The 22,432-nt window shown below is 37.0% G+C and overlaps 1 protein-coding gene across 1 annotated transcript in view; it reads left to right on the top strand.

Annotated features, from left to right (window-relative positions):
* Positions 1-22,432, top strand: part of ADGRV1 (adhesion G protein-coupled receptor V1) — a 577,115-nt gene that overhangs the window by 265,818 nt on the left and 288,865 nt on the right. The window contains exons 79-83 of the mRNA XM_082836315.1: positions 2,999-3,183; positions 8,201-8,450; positions 8,980-9,119; positions 10,649-10,809; positions 18,087-18,187. Coding sequence (XP_082692441.1) covers positions 2,999-3,183; positions 8,201-8,450; positions 8,980-9,119; positions 10,649-10,809; positions 18,087-18,187 — 837 coding nt within the window. The remainder of the gene's footprint in view (positions 1-2,998; positions 3,184-8,200; positions 8,451-8,979; positions 9,120-10,648; positions 10,810-18,086; positions 18,188-22,432) is intronic.

Genomic DNA, 22,432 nt, shown 5'->3' with positions numbered 1-22,432 from the left:
CTGCTTCACCTGCTGTGTATGTCTTTCTCTTCTCATTATGCTTAACTTACTGTGTTTGGGTCTCCTTTTCACAGCCTGCAGTTTTGTAGTTCCTGTTGTTTTTGGTGTCTGCCCCCAGTGGGTGAGGTTGGTTCTGTGAGTTGTGTGGGCTTCCTGGTAGAGGGGACTGGTGCCTGTATTCTGGTGGATGAGGTTGGATCATGTCTTTCTGGTGGGCAGGACCGTGTCCTGTGGTGTGTTTTGGGGTGTCTGTGACCTTATTATGATATTAGGTAGCCTCTCTGCTAATGGGTGCGGTTGTGTCCCTCTCTTGCTAGTTGTTTGGCATAGGGTGTCCAGCACTGTAGTTTTCTGGTTGTTGAGTGGAGGTGGGTCTTAGCGTTGACATGGAGATCTCTGGGAGAGCTTTTGCCACTTGATATTACATGGAGCTGGGAGGTCTCTGGTGGCCCAATGTCCTGAACTTGGCTCTCCCACATCAGAGCCACAGGCCTGACACCCAGCCAGAGCACCAAGACCCTGTCAGCCACATGGCTCAGAAGAAAAGGAAGAAAAGAAGGAAGGAAGGAAGGAAGGAAGGAGGGAGAATAAAATAAAAAGAAGTAAAGTTATTAAAATAAAAGAAGAAAATTACTAAAAATCAAATAATTGGAAAGTAATAAAAGAAAAGAAAAAAGAAAGAAAGAAAGAAGACAGCAACTGAACAAAAAAACCAATCCACCAGTGATGAGAAGCATTGAATACTGTATTAAAAAAAACAAACAAAAAACGGACAGACAGAACCCTAGGACAAATGCCAAAAGCAAAGCTATGTAGACAAAATGACACAAAAATATATACATACACACTCACAAAAAAAGAAAAAGGAAAAAGAAATCTATATATAAAAAGGAGAAAAAGGAATAGAGCAACCAATCAATAAACAAATCTATTAATGATAATAAACTCTAATTACTAAACTAAGTTAAACATAAAACCAGAAACAAATTAGATGCAGAAAGCAAACCCCAAGTCTACGGTTGCTCCCGAAGTCCACCACCTCAATTTGGGATGATTCGTTGTCTATTCAGGTATTCCACAGATGCAGGGTACATCAGGTTGATTGTGGAGATTTAATCCACTGCTCCTGAGGCTGCTGGGAGAGATTTCCCTTTCTCTTCTTTGTTCGCACAGCTCCTGGGGTTCAGCTTTGGATTTGGCGCCGTCTCTGTGTGTAGGTCGCCTGCGGGCATCTTTTGGGAAGTCTGAGGTCTTCTGCAAGCGTTCAGTCGGTTTCTTATAGGAGTTGTTCCACATGTAGATGTAGTTTTGATGTATTTGTGGGGAGAAAGGTGATCTCCACATCTTACTCCTCTGCCATCTTGAAGGTCTCCCTCCTTGTTTTATTTTTTGTGTGCTTTGCTGAAAGAAACTTTCTCTTACCCTTGAATATGTATGAAAGTTTGAGTGGCTCTAGAATTCTTGGATCACAGCCTTAAAATCTTGAAACTACTTATGTTGCTCTGTTGGCTTCTGTCATTTCATTAGCAAAAAAAGTCTGATGTCAGACTGAATTTTTATTTCTCTGTTAGTAATTTTTTTCCTGTCTGATTTCTGGTAAGATTTTTTAAAAACTCTTGAAATTATATTTAAAAATCACCCAAATACATCTGATGTTGTTTCTTTTCCTAATTTTCTCTGGAAGAAAGCAAACTCTGCATTTTAGACGTATTTCTTTAGCTTATCAAGGATCTATGTTGCTTTTTTCTTTTACCTAATATTTTATATGCTTGTTGTATCTTACAGGTTTGTCCCATTTGTCTGTAATATTTTCTCTGAGTTCTGGGAGTGTTTCTTGAGCTTATTTTTCATTTAACATATTCAGTTTGATCGTTTTAGTAACCAATGGGCTGGTCCCTATCTCCCCATTGTAGTTTTTACCTTGTTAAATTTCATTTTGTACCTTTTCTCTTTACCCTGTGTATTATTCTCCATTATTCCTAATTGTCTTTAAGATGGTTACTCTTATAAACTTAAATCTTGAGTTCAGCCATCATCTCGGCACTCTATAGATTACAAAGTTATTAAAAAAAATAGAATATTGAGCCACTTTCTCAGTGAGCTCAACTAATAGCAGTAACAGAAAAATCATTTCAACATTGTCATAAGTTCATTAGTAAAAGTATGTGCAACTTACAGAGTGTAATCATGTATGCCAGCAGCTGGGGCATAGGGTAGAAATCACAGAAAAAATGATGACTAATTTGGATTTTGAAGAATTAATAGGGACTCCTCAGATATCTAAGAGTGTAGTGGAATAACAAGTCAGTGGCTTCACACCCATGCTTACTCTGACAGTAAAAATGTGTCCCCCATCATTCATGTGAGGGGTAAAAATTAATCATGAAGGCTGTTTTCCTCTTACTCTCCTTGTCCCTCAAACAACAAATAACCCAGTCCGTTCAGGTAGGAAGGCTCATACTTACCAATAAAGGCAAGAGTATCAGGAGTTCTTGACTACTCTTGGTTGGAAAAGGATTTTCTCCTTTGATGTTTGAGAAATTTAGTGATACGTGGTGGCTTCTGTCCAATAAAAAACAGATAAGAATAAATTTTGTTCTATTATAGACATATATTCTTGTGTCTATTTCCTTAGTTGTTGGTCGAAAGAAAACAGAATCTTGGGGTAGGTGTAAAAGTGAGATTAATTTGACTCGTGATGTTAATTATTGTAGTTAAAATTAAGTGACCAATGCAACTGTTTGGGGCTTTATCTAGATATTAAGTAGAAGATATTTTGGTGATTATGCCTTTTCTTTATAAAATGATTATTTATGCGTTTTAAAGTACAGATGCATTTGAAATATGATTTTGATGCTGACTTCTCTTAAATTCTTCATAGGTTCATCTTCATTTTTGTTAATGTTAGTAACTGGTAATAAAGAACAAGTTATACCATATATATCATTTAAGCAGTTTATTTTTGAACATATATTTTCATACTTGGATTTTTTTCCAGATAACTGTTGAAGGAAAGAAGCAAGCATTAAGCATTGAAAGCCGAAATCTTTTCTATGAGATTCTTTGTGCTCTTGTTAACCCAAAACGCAAGGACACTAGGGGATTCAGTCACTTTACTGAAGTGACAGAGAATTTTGCCTTTTCTCTACTGACTGATGTTACTTGTGGCTCTCTTGGTGAAAAGTAAGTATCATTTAATATAACAGCAGTACCTTATATGTATTCCTTCACAGTTTACAAAGTAATATGCAGTGCAAATTGACGTTTAACTGATGTAACTCAGGATTATACAATCAATACATTGTACCTAATGGGCAAATTAAGTTAATTATTTGAAGAAAACATAGAAACTACATCAGGAGAAATTAACTTATACTGTCAGTTATATATTCCTCCTGTTTTGAAGGTTCTTTTAAAAATAAAAATGTGTTATTGCTTACTCGTATTTATATAATGAGTAGAAGATACATTTCTGAATGGAAAAAAAGTAAGATGATTCCAACTTTTAGACATATTTTAGGCCATATTTTTTATTGTGGTAAAATACACATAAGATGAAATTTACCATATAAACTGTTTTTAGGTGTACAGATCAGTGGCATTTAGTATATTCACACTGTTGCCACCATCACCACTTGCATCTCCAGAACTGTCATCTTCTCAAATTGAAAATCTTTACCCATTAAGCAGTAACTCCTCTTTCCTCCCTTCCCCCAGCCCTGGTAACCTCAATTCTACTTTTCAGTCTCTATGAATTTGCCTATTCTAGGCACCTCATAAGTGGAATCATACAGTATTTGTCCTTTGTGTCTGGTGTACTTTGCTTAGCATGTCTTCAAGGTTCATCAATGTTGTAGCATGTGTCAGAATTTCACTCCTTTTTAAAAAATGTTTTTTTAAATTGACTTATAGTTTATTTACAACGTTGTAAATAAACTTCTGCTTCTGCTCTATAGCAAAGTGATTTAGTTATAATATATATACATTCTTTTTTATATTCTTTTCCATTATGATTTATCACAGGATATTGAATATAGTTCTCTGCTCTGTACAGTCGGACCTTGTTGTTTATCCATTCTATATATAATAGTTTGCATCTGCTAACCCCAAACAATCCCTCCCCCTACCCTTGGCAACCTTTGTCTGTTCTCTATGTCTGTGAATCTGTTTCTGTTTTGTAGATAGGTTCATTTGTGTCATATTTTAGATTCCACATATAAGTGATATCGTGTTATTTCTCTTTCTGACTTACTTCACTTAGTATGATAATTTCTAGGTCCATCCATGTTGCTGCAAATGGCATTATTTCATTCCTTTTGTTTCTATGTAGTATTCCATTGTATATGTGTACCACATCTTCTTTATCCATTCCTCTGTTGAAGGACATTCAGGTTGTTTCCATCTCTTGGCTATTGTGAATAATGCTACTATGAACATAAGGGTGCATATATCTTTTTGAATTATAGTTTTGTCTGGATATATGCCCAGGAGTGGGATTGCTGGATCATGTGGCAACTCTATTTTTAGCTTTTTGAGGAAGCTCCATTTTGTTTTCCATAGTGGCTGCACCAACTTACATTCCCGCCAAGAGTGTAGGAGGGTTCCCTTTTCTCCACACCCTCTCCAGCATTTGTTATTTGTAGGTTTTTTAAGATGGCTCTTCTGACTGGTATGAGGTAGTACCTCATTGTAGTTTTGATTTGCATTTCTCTAATAATTAGCCATGTTGAGCATCTTTTCACGTGCCTGTTGGCCATCTGTATGTCTTCTTTGGAAAAGTGTCTATTTAGATCTTCTGCCCATTTTTTGATTGGGTTTTTGTTTTTTTGTTGTTGAGTTGTATGAGCTGTTTGTATATTTTGGAGATTAAGCCATTGTCAGCTACATTATTTGCAAATATTTTCTTCCAGTCTGTAGGTTATCTTTTCGTTTTGTTTATGGTTTCCTTTGTTGCACAGGAGCTTGTAAGTTTGATTAGGTACCATTTACTTATTTTTGCTTTTGTTTCTATTGCCTTGGGAGACTGACCTAAGAAAACATTGGTATGAGTTATGTCAGAGAATGTTTTTCCTATGCTTTTCTTCTAGGAGTTTTATGGTGTCATGTCTTATGTTTAAGTCTTTAAGCCATTTTGAGTTTTTGTGTATGGTGTGAAGGTGTGTTCTAACTTCACTGATTTACATGAAGTGTGTGTCCAACTTTCCCAACACCACTTGCTGAAGAGACTGTCTTTTTTCCATTGTATATTCTTGCCTCCTTTGTTTAAGATTAATTGACCATAGGTGTGTATGTTTATTTCTGGGCTCTCTATTCTGTTCTGTTGATCCATATCAACTTTTAGACATACTTTAATATACTGTTAATTGTGTTTCTCCCTGGAGTTTTGGTTCAATTTCATCCATTTGGAGGCAGTTCTCTGAATGTTGTTGAACTTCAGAGTCTGTTGTTTTAGAACATATTGCTGAACTTCAGAAATGTTGTTTCATGGCTGGAGTTTCAGGGCAGAGAGCAAGTAAGAGGAAAAGGAAAAAGTAAAATGTGGTTTGTGTATTAACTATATAGTTAATTTTGTAACTATATGTTAATATTCTCCAGTTCTGGTGTTTTATTGATAAATTACATTCATAAGGTAAATTGGATCATTGTAGTACAAAGACCTAAATCATGTTTTAATTCTGTTTGACTTAACATAAAAATAGCTCATAATAGAACATGGTTGGAAGTTGATATTTCCCTCCAATTTTCACAGAGTACTATGTTATTTAAAAAACAATTATTGTTATTTAGCGGGACATGTCTGATTAAAAGTGTTGTTCAGTGAAGTCAAATAGTTCATAGCTTTGTATAGTCTCAGTCCTTTCTCTTTGTTTTTCCATATTTATGCAAGATCACTAGGATGTTGAGATAGTGGTAGACGTGAACCATCTACCCTGCTGTGAATGTTGATTCCATCTTTGCTCTCAAAGGCCTGGTGAGAACTCAAAAGGGTGTAAGAAGCACAAAAGGAGTGGCTTTTTCTGTCTTGTTGCCTAATGTATTCTCAGGGCCTAGAACAGTGTCTGGTACATGGTAGATTCTCAGTGGTTATGGTATAATGAGTGAATAGAATGAATAAAGGAATCAATATGTTTTGGGCCATGTGCATCGTCCCTGCAGGCTTGCTGTTTCGCATGTATAATGGCACTCAGGCAAGAGGAGCAAGCATGGCACATTTGGGGAAATCATCAACCTTTAAATATTGAATATAGAATACGTTAGGTAGGGTGTATGTATGTGTGTGTAGGAATCCGATTTAGGATTTTAGAGCGATCGTGTTGAGGACTATGTTAAAGATGAGTTTTTTTTTAACTCAGGGAACTCTAAAGATGTTGACCATTCCAATATGCATTATTTATACATTGTCTTAAGCAGTATTCAGGGGCATCTACTGGGAGTGAAGGGTTTGGGAATAGAGCAGGGATATTGAGGAGAATGATGGTATCTAGAACAATCATTTGGAAGCCAAGTAAAAACAATGTCAAGTGGCATTGAGGGTCTGACTGAAGTCGGTCATTGTGGATTTGTAGTGGTGCCAATCTACATGTTAATGTGGGTTTTTCCCCCTCATTTAAACCTAGGTGTAAAGCAGATTTGGGGATTGATCAAAGTAAGTGCATTGGAAGGGCATGGATATAGGAGGTTAAAGTGTCAGGGAGAGTGTAGTTGTCGTCAGGCCCTCTTAAGGGGCCAGGGATTTGACACACTTGTGTCAAGGTTGGGTAGAGTCACTGTACCTGTTGTGTTCGTCTGAGAATGCCAACGTAATGGGGTCCCTGATAGCGCTGATGGGCTAAATATCAGAAGATTCCAGGGTGGGTGGGTAGGGCGTAGGTTCACTGGTCTCAGTCACATTGTACCTGGTCAGGGGTGGGGAGGTCGACAGTGGCAGCTTTTTAGCTCTGAGTCACCAGTGAAGATGTAGGAAGCTAGATGGGAAGATGAAGAGATGAGCTTTTTATAAGCTGTTGTGGAGGTGCAGATGGCCTATATGGATTGAACTGTTTTAATAGGAGTCTTGGACACAGGGGTCTAGAGCCTGGATGAATGGCTGGACTAAAGATAGATTTTAAAGGTACCAATTCAAATGTGGTAGTTAAAGATTTTTTTAAAAGAGAGTATATAGCTAGAGGAAAAAGTTAGCCCTTACCCTTTCTTTTCTTTTTCAAATCTTCTGTTTAAAATTCTCAACTCCATTTCCCAGGTTAGGGGCCTTGACGAGGTATTTGTATCCATGATACATTTATATATACTCAGCATCTCTTGTGGCCCATGTAACTTTTAAAACTTAATGCATGATTTTTATCCTAATATATTCTCTATTCTTTTTGAGGCAGGTTTCAGGTATGATTCGCCTTTGTGTCTCTTCATTGTTTGCAAACATGATAGATCCACAGAAAAAATGTATCCGATTTTTTGGAGGACTGGTTAAAAAATACAGATTCGTAGAACCTCTAGCCTCCCCCAGGCAAGGTTTCTGATTTAGTAAGAGTGGGATGTGATCTAGAAATCTGTGTTTTAAAACAAGCTTCAAGGTGATTTCAACACACACTGAGGTTTGGAAGCAATTTCACTGAGCACAGGATCTCGTGCCTAGGGAATGTTGAAAACAGTTGTTAAATGGATAAAGATCCCTGCTCAGGGCTATTTCTTTTATCAGATATATGGTTAAATTGGAAATGCTCTGATGGCTTAGAAAGGGGTGAGGTAAACTTGATGAAAACATGGCTCTAGGTATATAAGTTTTATGATATTCTTGAATATAAAGCAGAGTTTCAGTTTAGTGGTGCATCCTTTCCTCAACCTATTCCACCAATGCTGATGTGACTAATACAGAAAAGTACATTTTATAACCACAGATCTGATACCTGTGAAACAGCTTGCAAAAGCCCATGTTTTAGGTTATAAGGGGGATCAGGCAAGAGGATGCAGAAAGTTCTGTGCAGAAAATCCTAACAATTCACCGTAAAAGAACTGAAAGCACATTCTCTTTACTGCTCCTGGGTAGGTAGTGTCATGGTTATACATAAAGAAAGGAGCTCCAATGTGATGAATTTTAACAAATATGTTTTTAACAAATATGTTAAAAAAAATTTAACAAATATTTGCAAATACATATGCAAATGCATGCCATTTTAGCAGAACCTTTGCTTTTCTGTCATAGAAGCAAAACCATCCTTGACAGTTGCCCGTATTTGTCCATACTGGCCCTTCACTGGTACCCTCAGCAAATCAATGGGCACAAGTTTGAAGGAAAAGAAGGTGATTATATTCGAATTCCAGAGAGGTTATTGGATGTTCCGGATGCAGAAATAATGGCCGGGGAAAGTATATGTGAATTAGTCCAGTTTACAGAGTATAGCAGCCAGCAGTGGTTTATAACTGGAACTAATCTTCATGCCCTGAAAAATAAGGTAATCTATCATTTAAAGAATTATGTGGTTAGAATCTGATTTTTCCTTAGCAAACATATTCCTCAGGATACATTCACTTGATCACATTTGTGGTAAATGCTAGACATGGTGAGCTAATTACAAAACATGTCCTATCTTTATGAGCTAGTTGTAGAATGTTTAGTCTCAAAAATAGTTGGAAATATTTCCTTCATGTTTTATTAAGTAAAAATATATATATATATAAGTGGAGAAAGTGAAAAAAAACCCATAGCTTTCTCTAATGCTATATTGTATTGTGTATCCCGCTTGTGATGAAGTCTGACAATAAAGTCTGTCAGCTGGAGACTGCTCAGCAGCTGGCGTAGAGGTAGAATGTTTGCAGTGGAAAACCAACCAGACAGCCTGCATTCATAAGCTATGAATAATAGTGACAGTCAGCAAGTAACTAAAATGACTAGAAAAATGAAGCGAAGTTCAGAATGGGAGATTCAGTCATGACATTAATTTGAAAAAATCATTACATTTTCTATTCTTTTTGGCATTGTAGGTATTATCTTTGAGTGTGAAAGGCCAGAGTTCACAACCCCTGACCAACAACAATGAGATTCTCTACAGGATTTATGCTGCTGAGCCTAGAATTGTTCCCCAGACATCTCTGTGTCTCCTTTGGAATCAGGCTGCTGCAAGGTACTTGTTAATAATGCTTTAAAATCAGACTTTGTTCCTTCCCCATTCCAGTATCATTAAGCCCAGTTTTTTTTTTTTGTACTGAACATAGAGGTCTCAGGTGAGATTTTAGACTGGAGAATAACCTCTACACTAAATGAGACAAAGCAGCATAGGAAATGGTCTAGCCTTGTGCAGGTGGCAAACGCAACCAAACAATTTAAATATGTGTTTAACACATTAGGTACTCCTTTATTATTACTACTTTCATGGGACATAGTGTGAGTTCTACTCAATTCAGATAACCTCCCTGTGGTTATTGGTTAATTTATTGAGCAGGGAAGGAATTTCTTTTGACCCCTTCCATCTGGGCTTGTGGTTCTGGATCTGCTGCTCTATGTTTAGAGGGAGTAGTAGGGATTTATAATTCTAGTCCACATATGACTTGGAGTACATTTTGGGATTAAAGCCATGCACAAGAATGAGAAGAAGGGCATAATTCTTTCTTTAACTCTCCTTGGCCTAAGACATGTTTCTGAGCAGTTCTCTCTCTGGGAGCTCAACCAGGGCTGCAGGGTCAGGCATTGCTGGCTTAGAAGGCTTAGGGTTCAAATCAGTCACTAGGTTCTGTTTGTTACTGACTTACAGCCACACCAACTAAAATTCTAAAGAGGGTTCAACAGCTTAGTTGGGTAACCAACTGTCCTTCAAACACCAAAACTCTCCTTAGTCTCGTTGTGAAAAAATAATTTGCCATTGAAATTCCTAATGTCCGAGGACACATCTTAAACCTAATACACTCTACAATCCTCAATATATAATTAATACTGAATGTTTCAAGCTTGAATCTGCAGTTGGGATTAAGAAGTTTTATGTCCTTAGAAAAGTAAAGGGATCAAAAGGCACTGGAAGGGAAGAGGCTCAATCGGTAGTCACTGAGGGATGCTCGGAAGGCATGGAATGTGACACTGTATTTGCTATAATCGTGACAGTTATTGTGGTAAAAGCCAAACCTTATAGAAGGAAACACCTGAAAGAACCCTGGGAAACATTTACATAATACAACTGGCTCAAAATCCAAAAAAGCTGAGCTAGGAAACTTAGAAAAGCATGTAAGTAATTTACGTGGCTCAAAATAAAGGAGTTGTGAAACATGAGGAAGGGTGAACACTGCACATTTGATGGCTGTGTTGACCTTTTGGTATTCTTGAATGCTAGGGAAGAGTACTTTCTGTTGAACACCTTGAGTGTGTTTGCTTTAGATTAGGTAGGGACTGATACTGCTCTTTTGGGAGGACCAGCTTCTTCGGTATTGGGAATGCTTCTGCAGGTTTAGTTAGTATTTAGGCTGCTTCTTAAAGTATCTGTGGGATCTTTGTGTCACATCTTGGACAAGATGTTCCCTCCAATGTTTCTTCTTGAAAATGTGGTCTGCTTACGTCTTGAGTAAAGAACACTTAGGTTCAGTAAGTTATTTTTTCTTTAAAAGCCATCTCAATGCCTAAAGTATTGATGAAAGAGGAGTAGTGACGATTGTGTTTTTGCCCTAGCTGGTTGTCTGACAGTCAGTTTTGCAAAGTGGTTGAGGACACTTCAGACTACGTGGAATGTGCCTGTTCATACATGTCCGTGTATGCAGTCTATGCCCAGACTGACAACTTGTCTTCATACAACGAAGCTTTTTTCTCTTCTGGATTTATATGTATCTCAGGTGAGTTACAGTATTTTTGAGTCAACAATTTAAAATATCGATGAGAATAAAACCCATTTTCCCAGAGTCTTTTTATATATGCAAGATGTGGGCATACTGTAATTCATCAACACAAGGAGAAAATAAACTTTCCCATGGTCTTGTTCATTAATTCATACAGCAGTTGTTTATGGAGGACCAACTTTGTACTGAGGGAAAGGAAAGAACAAGACATAGTTCCAACTCATCTGTAATATAAAGTACAGTGTGGGATAGAAGCTAGATAGTAAGAAAGGGTATAGTTGATAGTGCTGTGATTTAGAAGGCAGATTCTGCAGTGGAATATCAGGATTTTGTGAGATAATATAAACAAACCATTTTGTATTTTCATTAGAAAATAAACCTATCCCTTGGGTTGATTTGTATTCTGCAGTCTAGAAGCTCTAAATATGGCTTAACTACTGTGTTAAAAAAGAAATTGTCTTTCACCTTCTACATCTAGGTCCCATTTCTGGCAGGAATAGGAACTTGAGTTGTGTTAATGTCTGTCAAACTATTTACCTATAACTTAGCTTTGAATAACTATAGAATTATTCTCATTTGCTGTTTTGATTTTGTGGTTGGGAGTCTGAGAATTCCTTACACTATATTTCTGTCCCCACCCTCATCCATTCTGTGCCCTGAGTCATCTTTTACAGACGTACAGCAGCTTCTGTGAACAACATGCTACACAGAGGACTGGGTATAGGGTAACTCTGAAGCCAAATGGCCTGGGTTCAAATCCTGGTCCTGCCATTGGCTAGTTGTGAGACCTGGGCCTAATACCTCCATTTCCATACCCACAATATATGATTTTAAATTGTGTTAGGGCTTCCCTGGTGGCGCAGTGGTTGGGAGTCCGCCTGCCGATGCAGGGGACATGGTTTCATGCCCTGGTCCGGGAGGATCCCACATGCCGCGGAGCGGCTAGGCCCATGAGCCATGGCCGCTGAGCCTGCGCGTCCGGAGCCTGTGCTCTGCAACGGGAGAGGCCACAACATGTGAGAGGCCTGCGTACTGCAAAAAAAAAAAAAATGCTTAAATTGTGTTAACAGGGTGGTAGATATACTAACTCAGACATTCTGCTTTCATGATATTTTGTGTGTAAATGTGATTATCATTGAATTTATGTCTTTTACTTGGTGTGCAAACAGTCCCCTAGCAATCTTTATCGATCAGGAAAATTTTGTGGAGGTAGAAGCATGTAATTAATTATTCTTCTTTGTCCTGGTTGTTAAATCTTTCTACTATAATTTAATGTTCTGTGTCCTAGTTAAAATATTTTCATTATAATTTCATTTTATAAAGTTATACATTTTCCTTAATGTATCTTAATTCTAAACCTAACTTAGATTCAGTAGCAAAAGTTAATAATTTCTTATTCTTAATAGCATCTTCCATAAGAATGATGTTTCTTGCTTAATAGATTCTTCTAGGTACACAGAGTTCCAAAATCAGATGGAGACATCCTATTTTACTTTGATGCAATCTATTTACAGAAATTTCATAGACTGATGAAATAGAGCCAAAAGGTAAAATGCTGAAATAAAATCTATTTAGATATCATTTCATGTATTTCCATAGAGACATAAATCTAAGTGCTAATATAACCCACAAAAATCCTTTGCTTGTTCTAAATACTAAACATCGAAGCAAAGAGTTTTAAAAACTAAAGAGAGAATGTTACCTTGGTTTTTTTTAGAAGACTAGCAGGACTGTAAGATATTTCCTGAGAGGATTGTTAATAAATATGCATTTTTGCAACTAACTCTTGAAAAGGCTGCATAGATTTACTCATGTATTTGAGAACCAACACCCAAATATTAATATCTACATTTATTACTTTTGACTTGGACTCATATTTGAAATTATTGGGTTTTTTCCCCTCTGTCCATGACATATTGTAACATGGATTGCACGTTCTGTGGATCAGGAGACATAACGTCCTGTCTTTGTGCTCAGTTTCAGCTTCTGGGGAGGATGACATTCTATCACTCTGAGGGCCCCCAGGAAGGAGGCAAGAGACTTTTATATATCTTACATACACATTCTCTAATTTAGGTCAGGCCACACCAAATATCCCTCTGATTTTGGAAGCAATCTGACAAACTCTTTTCATGAAATGTGGTAACATACAATTAGACAGAAATTAAACCCTTTCTAAAAAAAATCAGGATAGATCACAGTGTATCTGTTCCAATTCTAGTTTACAGTTCTGGTTACTTTACTAGAGCAGAACGACTAAAATGATCCAAGTGTATGAAATGGGCATGTAGGCCATGAAGTTAATAATCCTCCATTTAGAAAGGTGAAAGACTAGGCTATAAACCTGTGACTTTTAAAATTGTAAACCAGTTTATCAAATTCCAAGAAATTAAAGTTATCCCTTGAAGCTAAAAAAAGATAGAAAGGACGAGTAAATAACTGCACAGCAGTGTAACGTTATGGGACTCGCCTCAAAGGTGATTTGGAAGAATCACAACTTACAATAACTTTAGATGATAATGCCATAATTTTATAGTTATTGAGGAACCTAAGCGTGGTTTGAGGTACTATTACTATTCGGAGAATAATATCCAAGAAACCTGCTCTGCTTCCCATAACTCTGTTGATGTTGATCTATCAGAGGTAGACATTGGGTTAAAATCATCCTAATTTTGACTCTGGAGTACAATCCATATGGCCTTATGAACTTAATGAGACACTGTAACGTCCCATAATCCACTTCGTTTTTAACATCAATACAGGAACTAGGTCATGTTTGATGTACTTGTAGGTGGGTGAGCCTCCTGTTTTGAAGTGCTTTTAAGCTGAGACCTCACATTTGTTCTTTTTTGTTCTCTTATGATGGAGAAATGCTTTAACACATTAGTCAAGCTAAAGCTTTCCCTTTTAAATGATGAATGGTTTTATTTACTCTATAGATTACTAAGTATGTAAGTGCCAACACAATGTCATTGTTTACAGTAAGTAACAGGAGATAATTGTCTATAAATTGCTAAATACTAAGACTTACAGGATAAGTAAATCAGCCCAGTCCAGAATACTTTGAAGCATGCTTATTCTTTTGTTCAGGTTTATTAAACTGCAAGACTATTCTAAAAAAAAAAAAAGAATATTCTAGTTGTGCTTTTATATTTTACAAGCTGATAGTCCAATGGTTTTTCTAGGGAAAAAAAAACTCTATCAGATGCCACCCATTCATTTTTAATTATTTTTAAATATAAGAGATATGTACTCAATTTCTCTGTCAGATTCTTCTAAAGATATTAAGTTCATATTCACAGTAATCGTTGTCCTAAGATAACCATTATAATTATCAAAACAGTTTCATTCTATCTAATGGAGAGTTATTGACAAGAAGAATCGAAAAAATGTCAGAACTTAAAAAAAAAGCAGTTTTAAGGGGTTACTGCAGGTGATAGAAGTCAGAGAGCTTAGTCTAATTCTGACATGGCATAAAAATGTTGGATTTCTCTAGCTATGTATCGATAATAACATGTGTTGTTTAGGGTGGCCCTGATTGCAAGTGACAGAAAGCAAGTCAAATATCTTAAATAAGCAGAATTTAGTTTCAGGGTTGATTAGTTCAGCACCCCAATGGCATCATCAGGGGCCCAGCCTCTTTACATTTGTCTGTTTTGCTCTCCTCAAAGGTTTTATTTTATTTTCTCCGCCTTACCCCTACGTGGTCTTGAGCTGGCTGCAGCAGCTCTAAGCATCCCACAACTCTGCCTAGGCTTGCCAAGGGAAAAGCACTTATCTGGATCCAGTTTTAAGAACAATGAAAACTTTCCTGAAAACCACCCAGAGCGTTTTCCTGCACATCTCTTTGACCAGAATTGTGTTCTGTGACCTTTCATAAACAGTCTTGGGACAGTTTAACACAGCATTCTTCAGTAGATCTTTCTTCGATGATGGAAATGTTCTGCCCTCTTCAGTGTAGTGGCTACTGGCTACATCTGGTTATTGAGCCCTTGAAATATGGCTGGTACAATTGGAGCCTGAATGTTTAATTCTATTTAATTTTAATTAATTAACATTTAAATAGCCACATGTGGCTAGTGGCTACTGTATTGAACTTCATAGGTCACCCAGAGGCTGGTCTCCTGGCAACCTCTTCCCTCTGGATTAAACCCTTCCCTCTAATACACAGAACTTGTGTACTCTAAGGTGTTTCGTATTGACTTTTGTTCACCCTAGAAAACTTTTCAGGATTGACAACTTTGTTTTCCTGTCCTTAGCTTATTAGTAGCTGTAATCAAGAGGCATCACGCTGAAGGGAGAGTTGCAGGAATATGGGAATCAATAGAGATGAGCAACAAAAAGTAAAAAAGGTGACAGTTACAGCTAACATTAGGTGGGAGAAGAGAAAAAAACCTAAGCTAACAAGCGAATAACTGATTTAATAATCCAGTGATCATTTGAGTTTTAGATTGATCTGTAGAGAAGGCAGAGATACATAAGTAAAGCAATTTATAAATATATTATTATTTATAAATATTTTAAAGAGATTTTCCTGGGAAAAAGTGTTAATGTTTGGCATGTGGTGGGATAAACTTCAGTGATTTGGACAGTATGTCCCGTTTGTAAGTGATGCCAAACAGTAGTTATTTACTGGATATCTATATTCATATACAAACAGTACATATGTATATACACATACAAACATTCGAATATTTATAGATAGATAAGATCTTTGGTCCACTTTGGTAATAGCAAAAGAATCCAGCGGTTCTTTAGAGTTTTTCTTATCTAAATCAAAGATTATCAATGTTATTATTTTGTTAAGGGTAATTTATCTTCCATCTTACTGTCTAATCATATAGAAAAGTTATTTGTGTTAGTAAACTGATTAATTGCCTTTTTCCAACGGAGTCTGTAACCTACATAGTGCTAGGGGAAAAAGCAAATGAAAATTATTCAATCAGCAACTTGTTTTTATACATAATTGCCAAGGAATCAGTTTTTACAAACCTGTTTAGAGTATACCTTTAGGTAATACCTAGAATTGTTACACTTTATTTTAAAAAAATTCTATTTATAATTATACCATTTTGTACCCTGTGATTTACATATTAAGGGAATTTAAACCAAAAAAAAGTTACAATTTTTAAAAAACTGACTTGTAAATTTAAATTATGTTTGCTGAATACAGCTCTTCAATATCAGATAAGAAAATAAAAGATAAATACTTAGCATATAGTGTTTAGGAACTTCGTAATTGAAGTATTTATTTCTTTAAATCTATTCAGTATCTCTCCCAAGGCCAGTTGAGGCTAGGCTGCTTGAGGTTTTTTTAGCCGCATTCTTTTCTCCTAAATAAAAAATGCATCTAGATAATCATCACACATTACACTTACAGGCTAATAGAACCTAGCGCATTCTCCTGCCACTGGCTTTGAATCCTGGACTGCCACCAGGTGTCATGCTAGCATTTTAATTGAAGCTTAATAGACTTAATTAAATATTACTGATCTGGTCAAGTTTAACTGTACTAAATTTATATCATGAAATGGGAGTATAGTGGAGAATTACCAAGTTAGGGGAAAAGGCTGTGAATAAGTTCTTCTTGTGAACTAGAAAGAAACAGCTGACTCAGGAGTATTTCTCCTTTGCCCAGCCCTAATCCCCTTGCCTCATATTGTTACCATCCACCACAGTAAACTCATAGTAAAGCACATATTTGTGATCGTGTGGCCGGCAATGAAATGAGACTTCCAAGGCCCTGCTTTTAAGTCAGTGTGGTAACACACACAGACCCCCTCCACACACACACTCGTACACACACTGTCACACTCAACCTGAACCTTCAGTTTAAGGTGACTCTGACCATCACAGGAAGTTCAAAGTGTACATTTGTGAGTTTGGAGCAACAACTTAAATAATTTATAAGCTACCTAAGTAACAATGCAGTTTCTGGCTATACTGTGTACCTGTGTGGGAGGATTGGGCAGGCAGCCCCAGGACCTGCGCACCTTTACCAGAACACCTCATGGCAGCCTTCCTAAAAGTGGATTACTCCTGATTTCTTGGCCAAATTTCTAGGCTGAAAGCCTTGGCTAATGCAAAGCCTCACTTCCTGTGTGGAACTTTGTCTACCTAACGCAAACCTAAACATATTGAAAGCTTTTCCCAGAAGGATTTCTGAGAGGCATTTCTGTGCTGACAATGAGTCACAGACCCCATGTGCGCATTTTGCAGATGCCCAGTCCACTTATGCCAACGTGTGGTGTACGTACTTGAGAAGTTTGTTCCATGGCTTCAGAAAAGATAATGAAGAAACAAAATGTTAAACAAATGCAGCGTCTCCTGCTTGCCACGGAGGCGTTGATGAATGAGCTAATGCATGCAGAGTACAGGGCAAAGCAGCATACACAAGCCAGTTGTTATGTTTCAACACTTCTTAGACAAAATAACCCTACTGAGGATGAGAGTGGAGTAAAAGGCTTAAGTGATAAAGCAAATAGGTTACTTTGTGCAGCACATTTAAATTTTAAAAGGCAGGAAATATTTTTAAAATATATATGCGTTCTACATTTAAAACCTAACATTAAAAGAAATTTATACAAATTGCAAGATAAAAGATTTATGCGTTAGTCCTGAGATTCTGATCTTCCCCTTGAACTAGTATAGGTAGGTGAATTCAAGTAGATTTAAAGAAAATAAGAATAATGTTCTTCACACTACTTGGAAATGTAGATGTTTAGGTTAAAAATCATCTCAGTGAGAAAGAACACATTTTGTTCCTGGTTTTGGCACCCAGGAGCATAAGGTTGCTTTAAAAATTCATAATCACCACTGTTGTAATTACATAATTATTTCTAGTAGACAAAAAGGGGTAATTACCAAACCTGAGTTTTGGTAGCACCATTCACAATTTTATGCCTGAAAAATCCTATTCACCTCCCTAAATATCTCTATTTAGCAAGCCACCTGATCATGGAAAATTAGATTGGAATTTGATTCTTTTCTTAAGCAGTAAAACTTGTCTAAATTATTAATCTGCTTAATTTGTGCTTTCCTTTTAGTAGGGAAATAAGCAAGTAGATATTTAAAATTTAAAGTTACCCTTGGGCTTAATAAGTGTGAGGATTTTATATGTCTTGTCAAGTGGACTGGATTAAAATTGGAACATGAATGTTCCCTGAGATGTTGCGCTATGCGGCCTTATGTGCTTACCTTTTCCAGAGATTTTACCATGCTTCTGTTTATTCATGGATTGTAAAACCACACATGGGCTTTTTTTGTTTCTACAGGTCTCTGCCTGGCTGTTCTTTCCCATATCTTCTGTGCCAAGTATTCCATGTTTGCAGCTAAACTTCTGACTCACATGATGGCAGCCAGCTTAGGTACACAGGTAGGAGAGCGCTGGGATTTCCCACTTTCATGTGATGTTCATGTTTCTTCTTCTGTGATCCTTGAGTATAAGTAAAGTTTAATCTCAATTTAGTTGAAATAAGCTTGTTTAAATTGTAGTGGAGGAGGCTGGGGAAGGAGAGCAGTAAGAGGAAATGAGAGCATCAGGTCTAAAAAGTGTCTTTTGTGAACTTTCTACAGAGAAATACCTTAGTGTCGCCGCTTACAAGAAAATAACTGCTGCTTATCGTGAAGCATCATATTGTCAATTTATGTATTACTAATGTGTATATATGTTAAAATGAGCACATTTTAATTTAATCTGAATAAAATATGCTCTGTTACAGATCCTTTATATGGAGGGCATTAAAATGATATATATTATTTATTTATTTATTTATTTATATTTGGCTGCATTGGGTCTTTGTTGCTGCGCGCAGGCTTTCTCTAGTTGCGATGAGCGGGGACTACTCTTCGTTGCCCTGTGCAGCTTCTCGTTGCGGTGGCTTCTCTTGTTGTGGAGCACGGGCTCTAGGTGTGCAGGCTTCAGTAGTTGTGGCACGGAGGCTCAGTAGTTGTGGCTTGCGGGCTCTGGAGCACAGGCTCAGTAGTTGTAGTGCATGAGCTTAGTTGCTCCGTGGCATGTGGGATCTTCCCGGACTAGGGCTTGAACCCGTGTCCCCTTCATTGGCAGGCGGATTCTTAACCACTGCGCCACCAGGGAAGCCCAAAATGATATATACTTTAAGACATCTGGATAATATATTTTGCTTCATTTAATATTATAGAATACAGTTTGGTAGAACATTCTTTTTTGAAAAACCGTTTCTATGGCAGAAGAAATAGTGTGAAAAGCATTGAGTCATTCATTAGCATGCATTTTAAAGCACACAGTTTAAAGCCCGGAAGGCAGATCAAAAAGATGAAATTAAATGCCTTTTCTGTCCATAAGATATTCACAGTCTGGAACAGTAGATGTACATACAAATAACTCTAATGCAGTGTAATTAGTGTGAACACAGACTATTTGTAAATATAGTTGAGGACTTAATATTTCTGCGAAGGTAAGGGAAGTCTTCACAGAGGAGGTGATATTTGGGGTGGGCTCAAATGAGAAATTCATGCAATTTGTTGATTAGGAGTAAGATGGGCATAGACATCTATATAAGCAAAAAGGAAAAAGCATAATCACTTCTACTTAAAGACTGTAATTACAGTTTCAATCGGAAGAATACACTATATAATGTTATTATTGAGAAAACTTTGTAATATTGTTTTATAAAATTTTGTCATTTCTGGGTAGATGGGTGCACATTTGAAGTGCAGAAAATGCTGGTGCCTGATTGTGTGCTGGTGTATGCATGTGTTCAGTTTACGTAAATTTAATGTGCTGTCCCTACACTTAGGAGTTGCACACATTTTAGAATGCTAATGGCATTCTATTGAACTCCAAACAGAACCTTTAAAAATAATACTAGAGGAGGAGCTGAAATATAAAATGGAAGATTATCTGGGACATTGGACTTCTCTTGCCTTTTTTGGTCCCAGGAGTGAAAATGACATGAGTAAATTTCATAACTCTATTTTTTAGGGAACAATGAAGTGCTGAATTCTAAGTAGAAGATCCCAGATTGTGCTTTTAAAGTACCTATGAACTATGAGAGGTAACAGCTGTTACCAAAGGGGGGCTTCCATTGAGTTTGACAAGACTATTTATATTGCCTTGGTAGCTATCTTAGTTGTCTGATCTTGCCTTTGCTTCTTGTATTTAAGATCTTAGAAAACCCACCTTCCATAATTAGAGTTTACTTGGCTGTATTCACCACCCACTCTGGTGATTTTTTGGCAGCAGAATTTGTACAAGTCTTAATTATAGAACCATAGAATTACAGACAACTCTTCAGTGTCCTAGCAGACAAATTTGCTCATGTCTAGGGATGTAAAAAAAAGACAGGATTTATATCTTGGGACACTGCCTTCAGATTCACATTATACTTAACATTAATTTTGGAGAAAATAGTCAAATCCATGTTATTCAGTATATTTTTAGAATAGATAAAGCAACGTGGCATGAAAAATCCTACAATGTATGACTTGTCATGTGACGTAACTAAAAAAGAACTTCCGTAGTTTATTTTTGGCAGGAAGAATTGTTGATAGGTTGTGGATAGAAAGTACTGTTTCCTCAAAATGTTTTACCTATCTACTTTGATTTTTAAAAATACTCTCTAAATTAAAGAGAATAATTTTCTCCTTTAAAACCTTTTAGCAAAGCCTTTGAAAAATTCTTAGACTCTCCAAAAAAAAGGAATGAAGCTGACTGCAGGAACTTGGGCCTACCCTTTCATTTATGAATTTTAAAATCACGTTTATATCTCCAGTTACAGAATCTTGCCAGTGGGGGGATTCCAGTTCCAGTCTTGGACCTCTCATTTGGGATCCTCCATCAACTATATGTTCACATTCTTATAGTTTAAGTTTCCTGTAGAGAAGTCTTAAAAAATACAGTTTGGCCTGTGGGTCTTTGGCTAAAAGAGTAAAATTTCTCTAGCTGACCTCAAGTGTTTGAGTTGTGAATACTCTGTGGACAGGTCTGCCAAGACCATTTGGTTTTAAATCTTTATTGCTGGCCTAGGGCTAAGTCGAATGGCTTTTGTGGAAAGGGGAAGAATAAAAATGTAATGGCCTCTGACTTCCTTTTAGGGCAGTGTGTCAGTGAGGGAAGCAATCAGCATCAGGAAAATGTGATAGTCTGTGTTTCTCGAAACATATATTGTATCTAATGTTCTTCCTTTAAAAGACAAAAGATTCTGCTTTAATCTAGAATTTGTGTCGTTCAAGCATCTTTGAGAACCACTGACTATAAATTACCAGCAGGTGGCAGTAAAAGATTTTTTTTTTTTTTTTTTTTTTTTTTTTTTGCAAAACCGGTTTTTAGTCTCTAGCAAAGATGGAGTTCAGTAGAGAACTTAAGATGTTTTCACAGCACTTCTTGCACTGGGCTAGAGAGTATTCTTCCGCAACTTAGCAAACATGCATTTGTGATTTTCTACCTTTCTCTTTTTATCCCCTTTGTTCAGAATTGAACTAATGAGTCTGAAAGGCACGGTAAGAAAGCTTGTACATCACTAGCTTGGACTATATCTTTCTGTCATTTATCATTTATAGTTAAATTCAGGGGTATAACATTATTTTCATTATATTTATGTTGTATAAGCTTTAAGAAGTGTGTTGTTGGAGAAAAGTATGTTTAAATGTCGCAGAAGTTTTAAGGTAAGATCTGTGTTTTCAGTATTGTTTATTTTAAAAGTATGTATTTTTCGGGGCTTCCCTGGTGGCGCAGTGGTTGAGAGTCCGCCTGCCGATGCAGGGAGCACGGGTTCGTGCCCCGGTCCGGGAGGATCCCACGTGCCGCAGAGCAGCTGGGCCCGTGAGCCATGGCCTCTGAGCCTGCGCGTCCGGAGCCTGTGCTCCGCAACGGGATAGGCCACAACAGCGAGAGGCCTGCGTACCGCAAAAAAAAAAAAAGTATGTATTTTTCTTCAGTGCCAAGTTAATGTTTCTCACGCATCTAAAAGAAAATAATTAAATGGCAAGAAATTGTGAGATCATTATCTTTAAATATGAAGGAGAAGAGAGCAAACAAATTTTCATGGCATTGGTGATATTTCTTGGAAAAACATCTAATTATATCTTAGGAATTTTTATCTTAGAATCACATTGCCAGCCCATGTGTGCCCTGATAAGGCTGGTAAACAACTAGGACAAAGGACAAGTTTGCAGTTCAGGGTTCTCAGTTCTGGGGGTTCTGTCAGGAAAAGCAATTCTCCAAATCTAAAAAAAGAACAGAAGTTTCCTCATAGAAAGATGATAAGATAGAACTGCATTTACTCTGATTAATAAACTTAACCAGAGGGAAACGTTTGTTTGTTTGTTTTCTCTGTTTTTTGTTTGCATGGCTTAAGCACCTTTTTCTGAAACTGAAGAGCAAATTAGTCTAGAAAAAAATGTATGTAAAAATACTCTCTGAATTCAGATGACACCGAATATCTGAGAATTTGAAATACTTAAATATGAATTTTGGGTAGCCGCTGGATGTATGGGAGTTTTAGCTTCCATAGGCCCTCTCCTTAAGAAGGGACAAGGAAATCGCCTTAAAATTCAGAGGACAGTTCTCTGGAATTTAGCAAAAAGTTGGACTGTAAGTGACTTGTCCAGTTTCCTCATTCTGTAATGCTTTGGGATG

Source organism: Leucopleurus acutus, assembly GCF_964270905.1.
Source record: "Leucopleurus acutus genome assembly, chromosome: 3".
NCBI lineage: Eukaryota > Metazoa > Chordata > Mammalia > Artiodactyla > Delphinidae > Leucopleurus > Leucopleurus acutus.
Note: the sequence above shows the minus strand (reverse complement) of the source record. Positions and strands in the feature narration are given on the sequence as shown.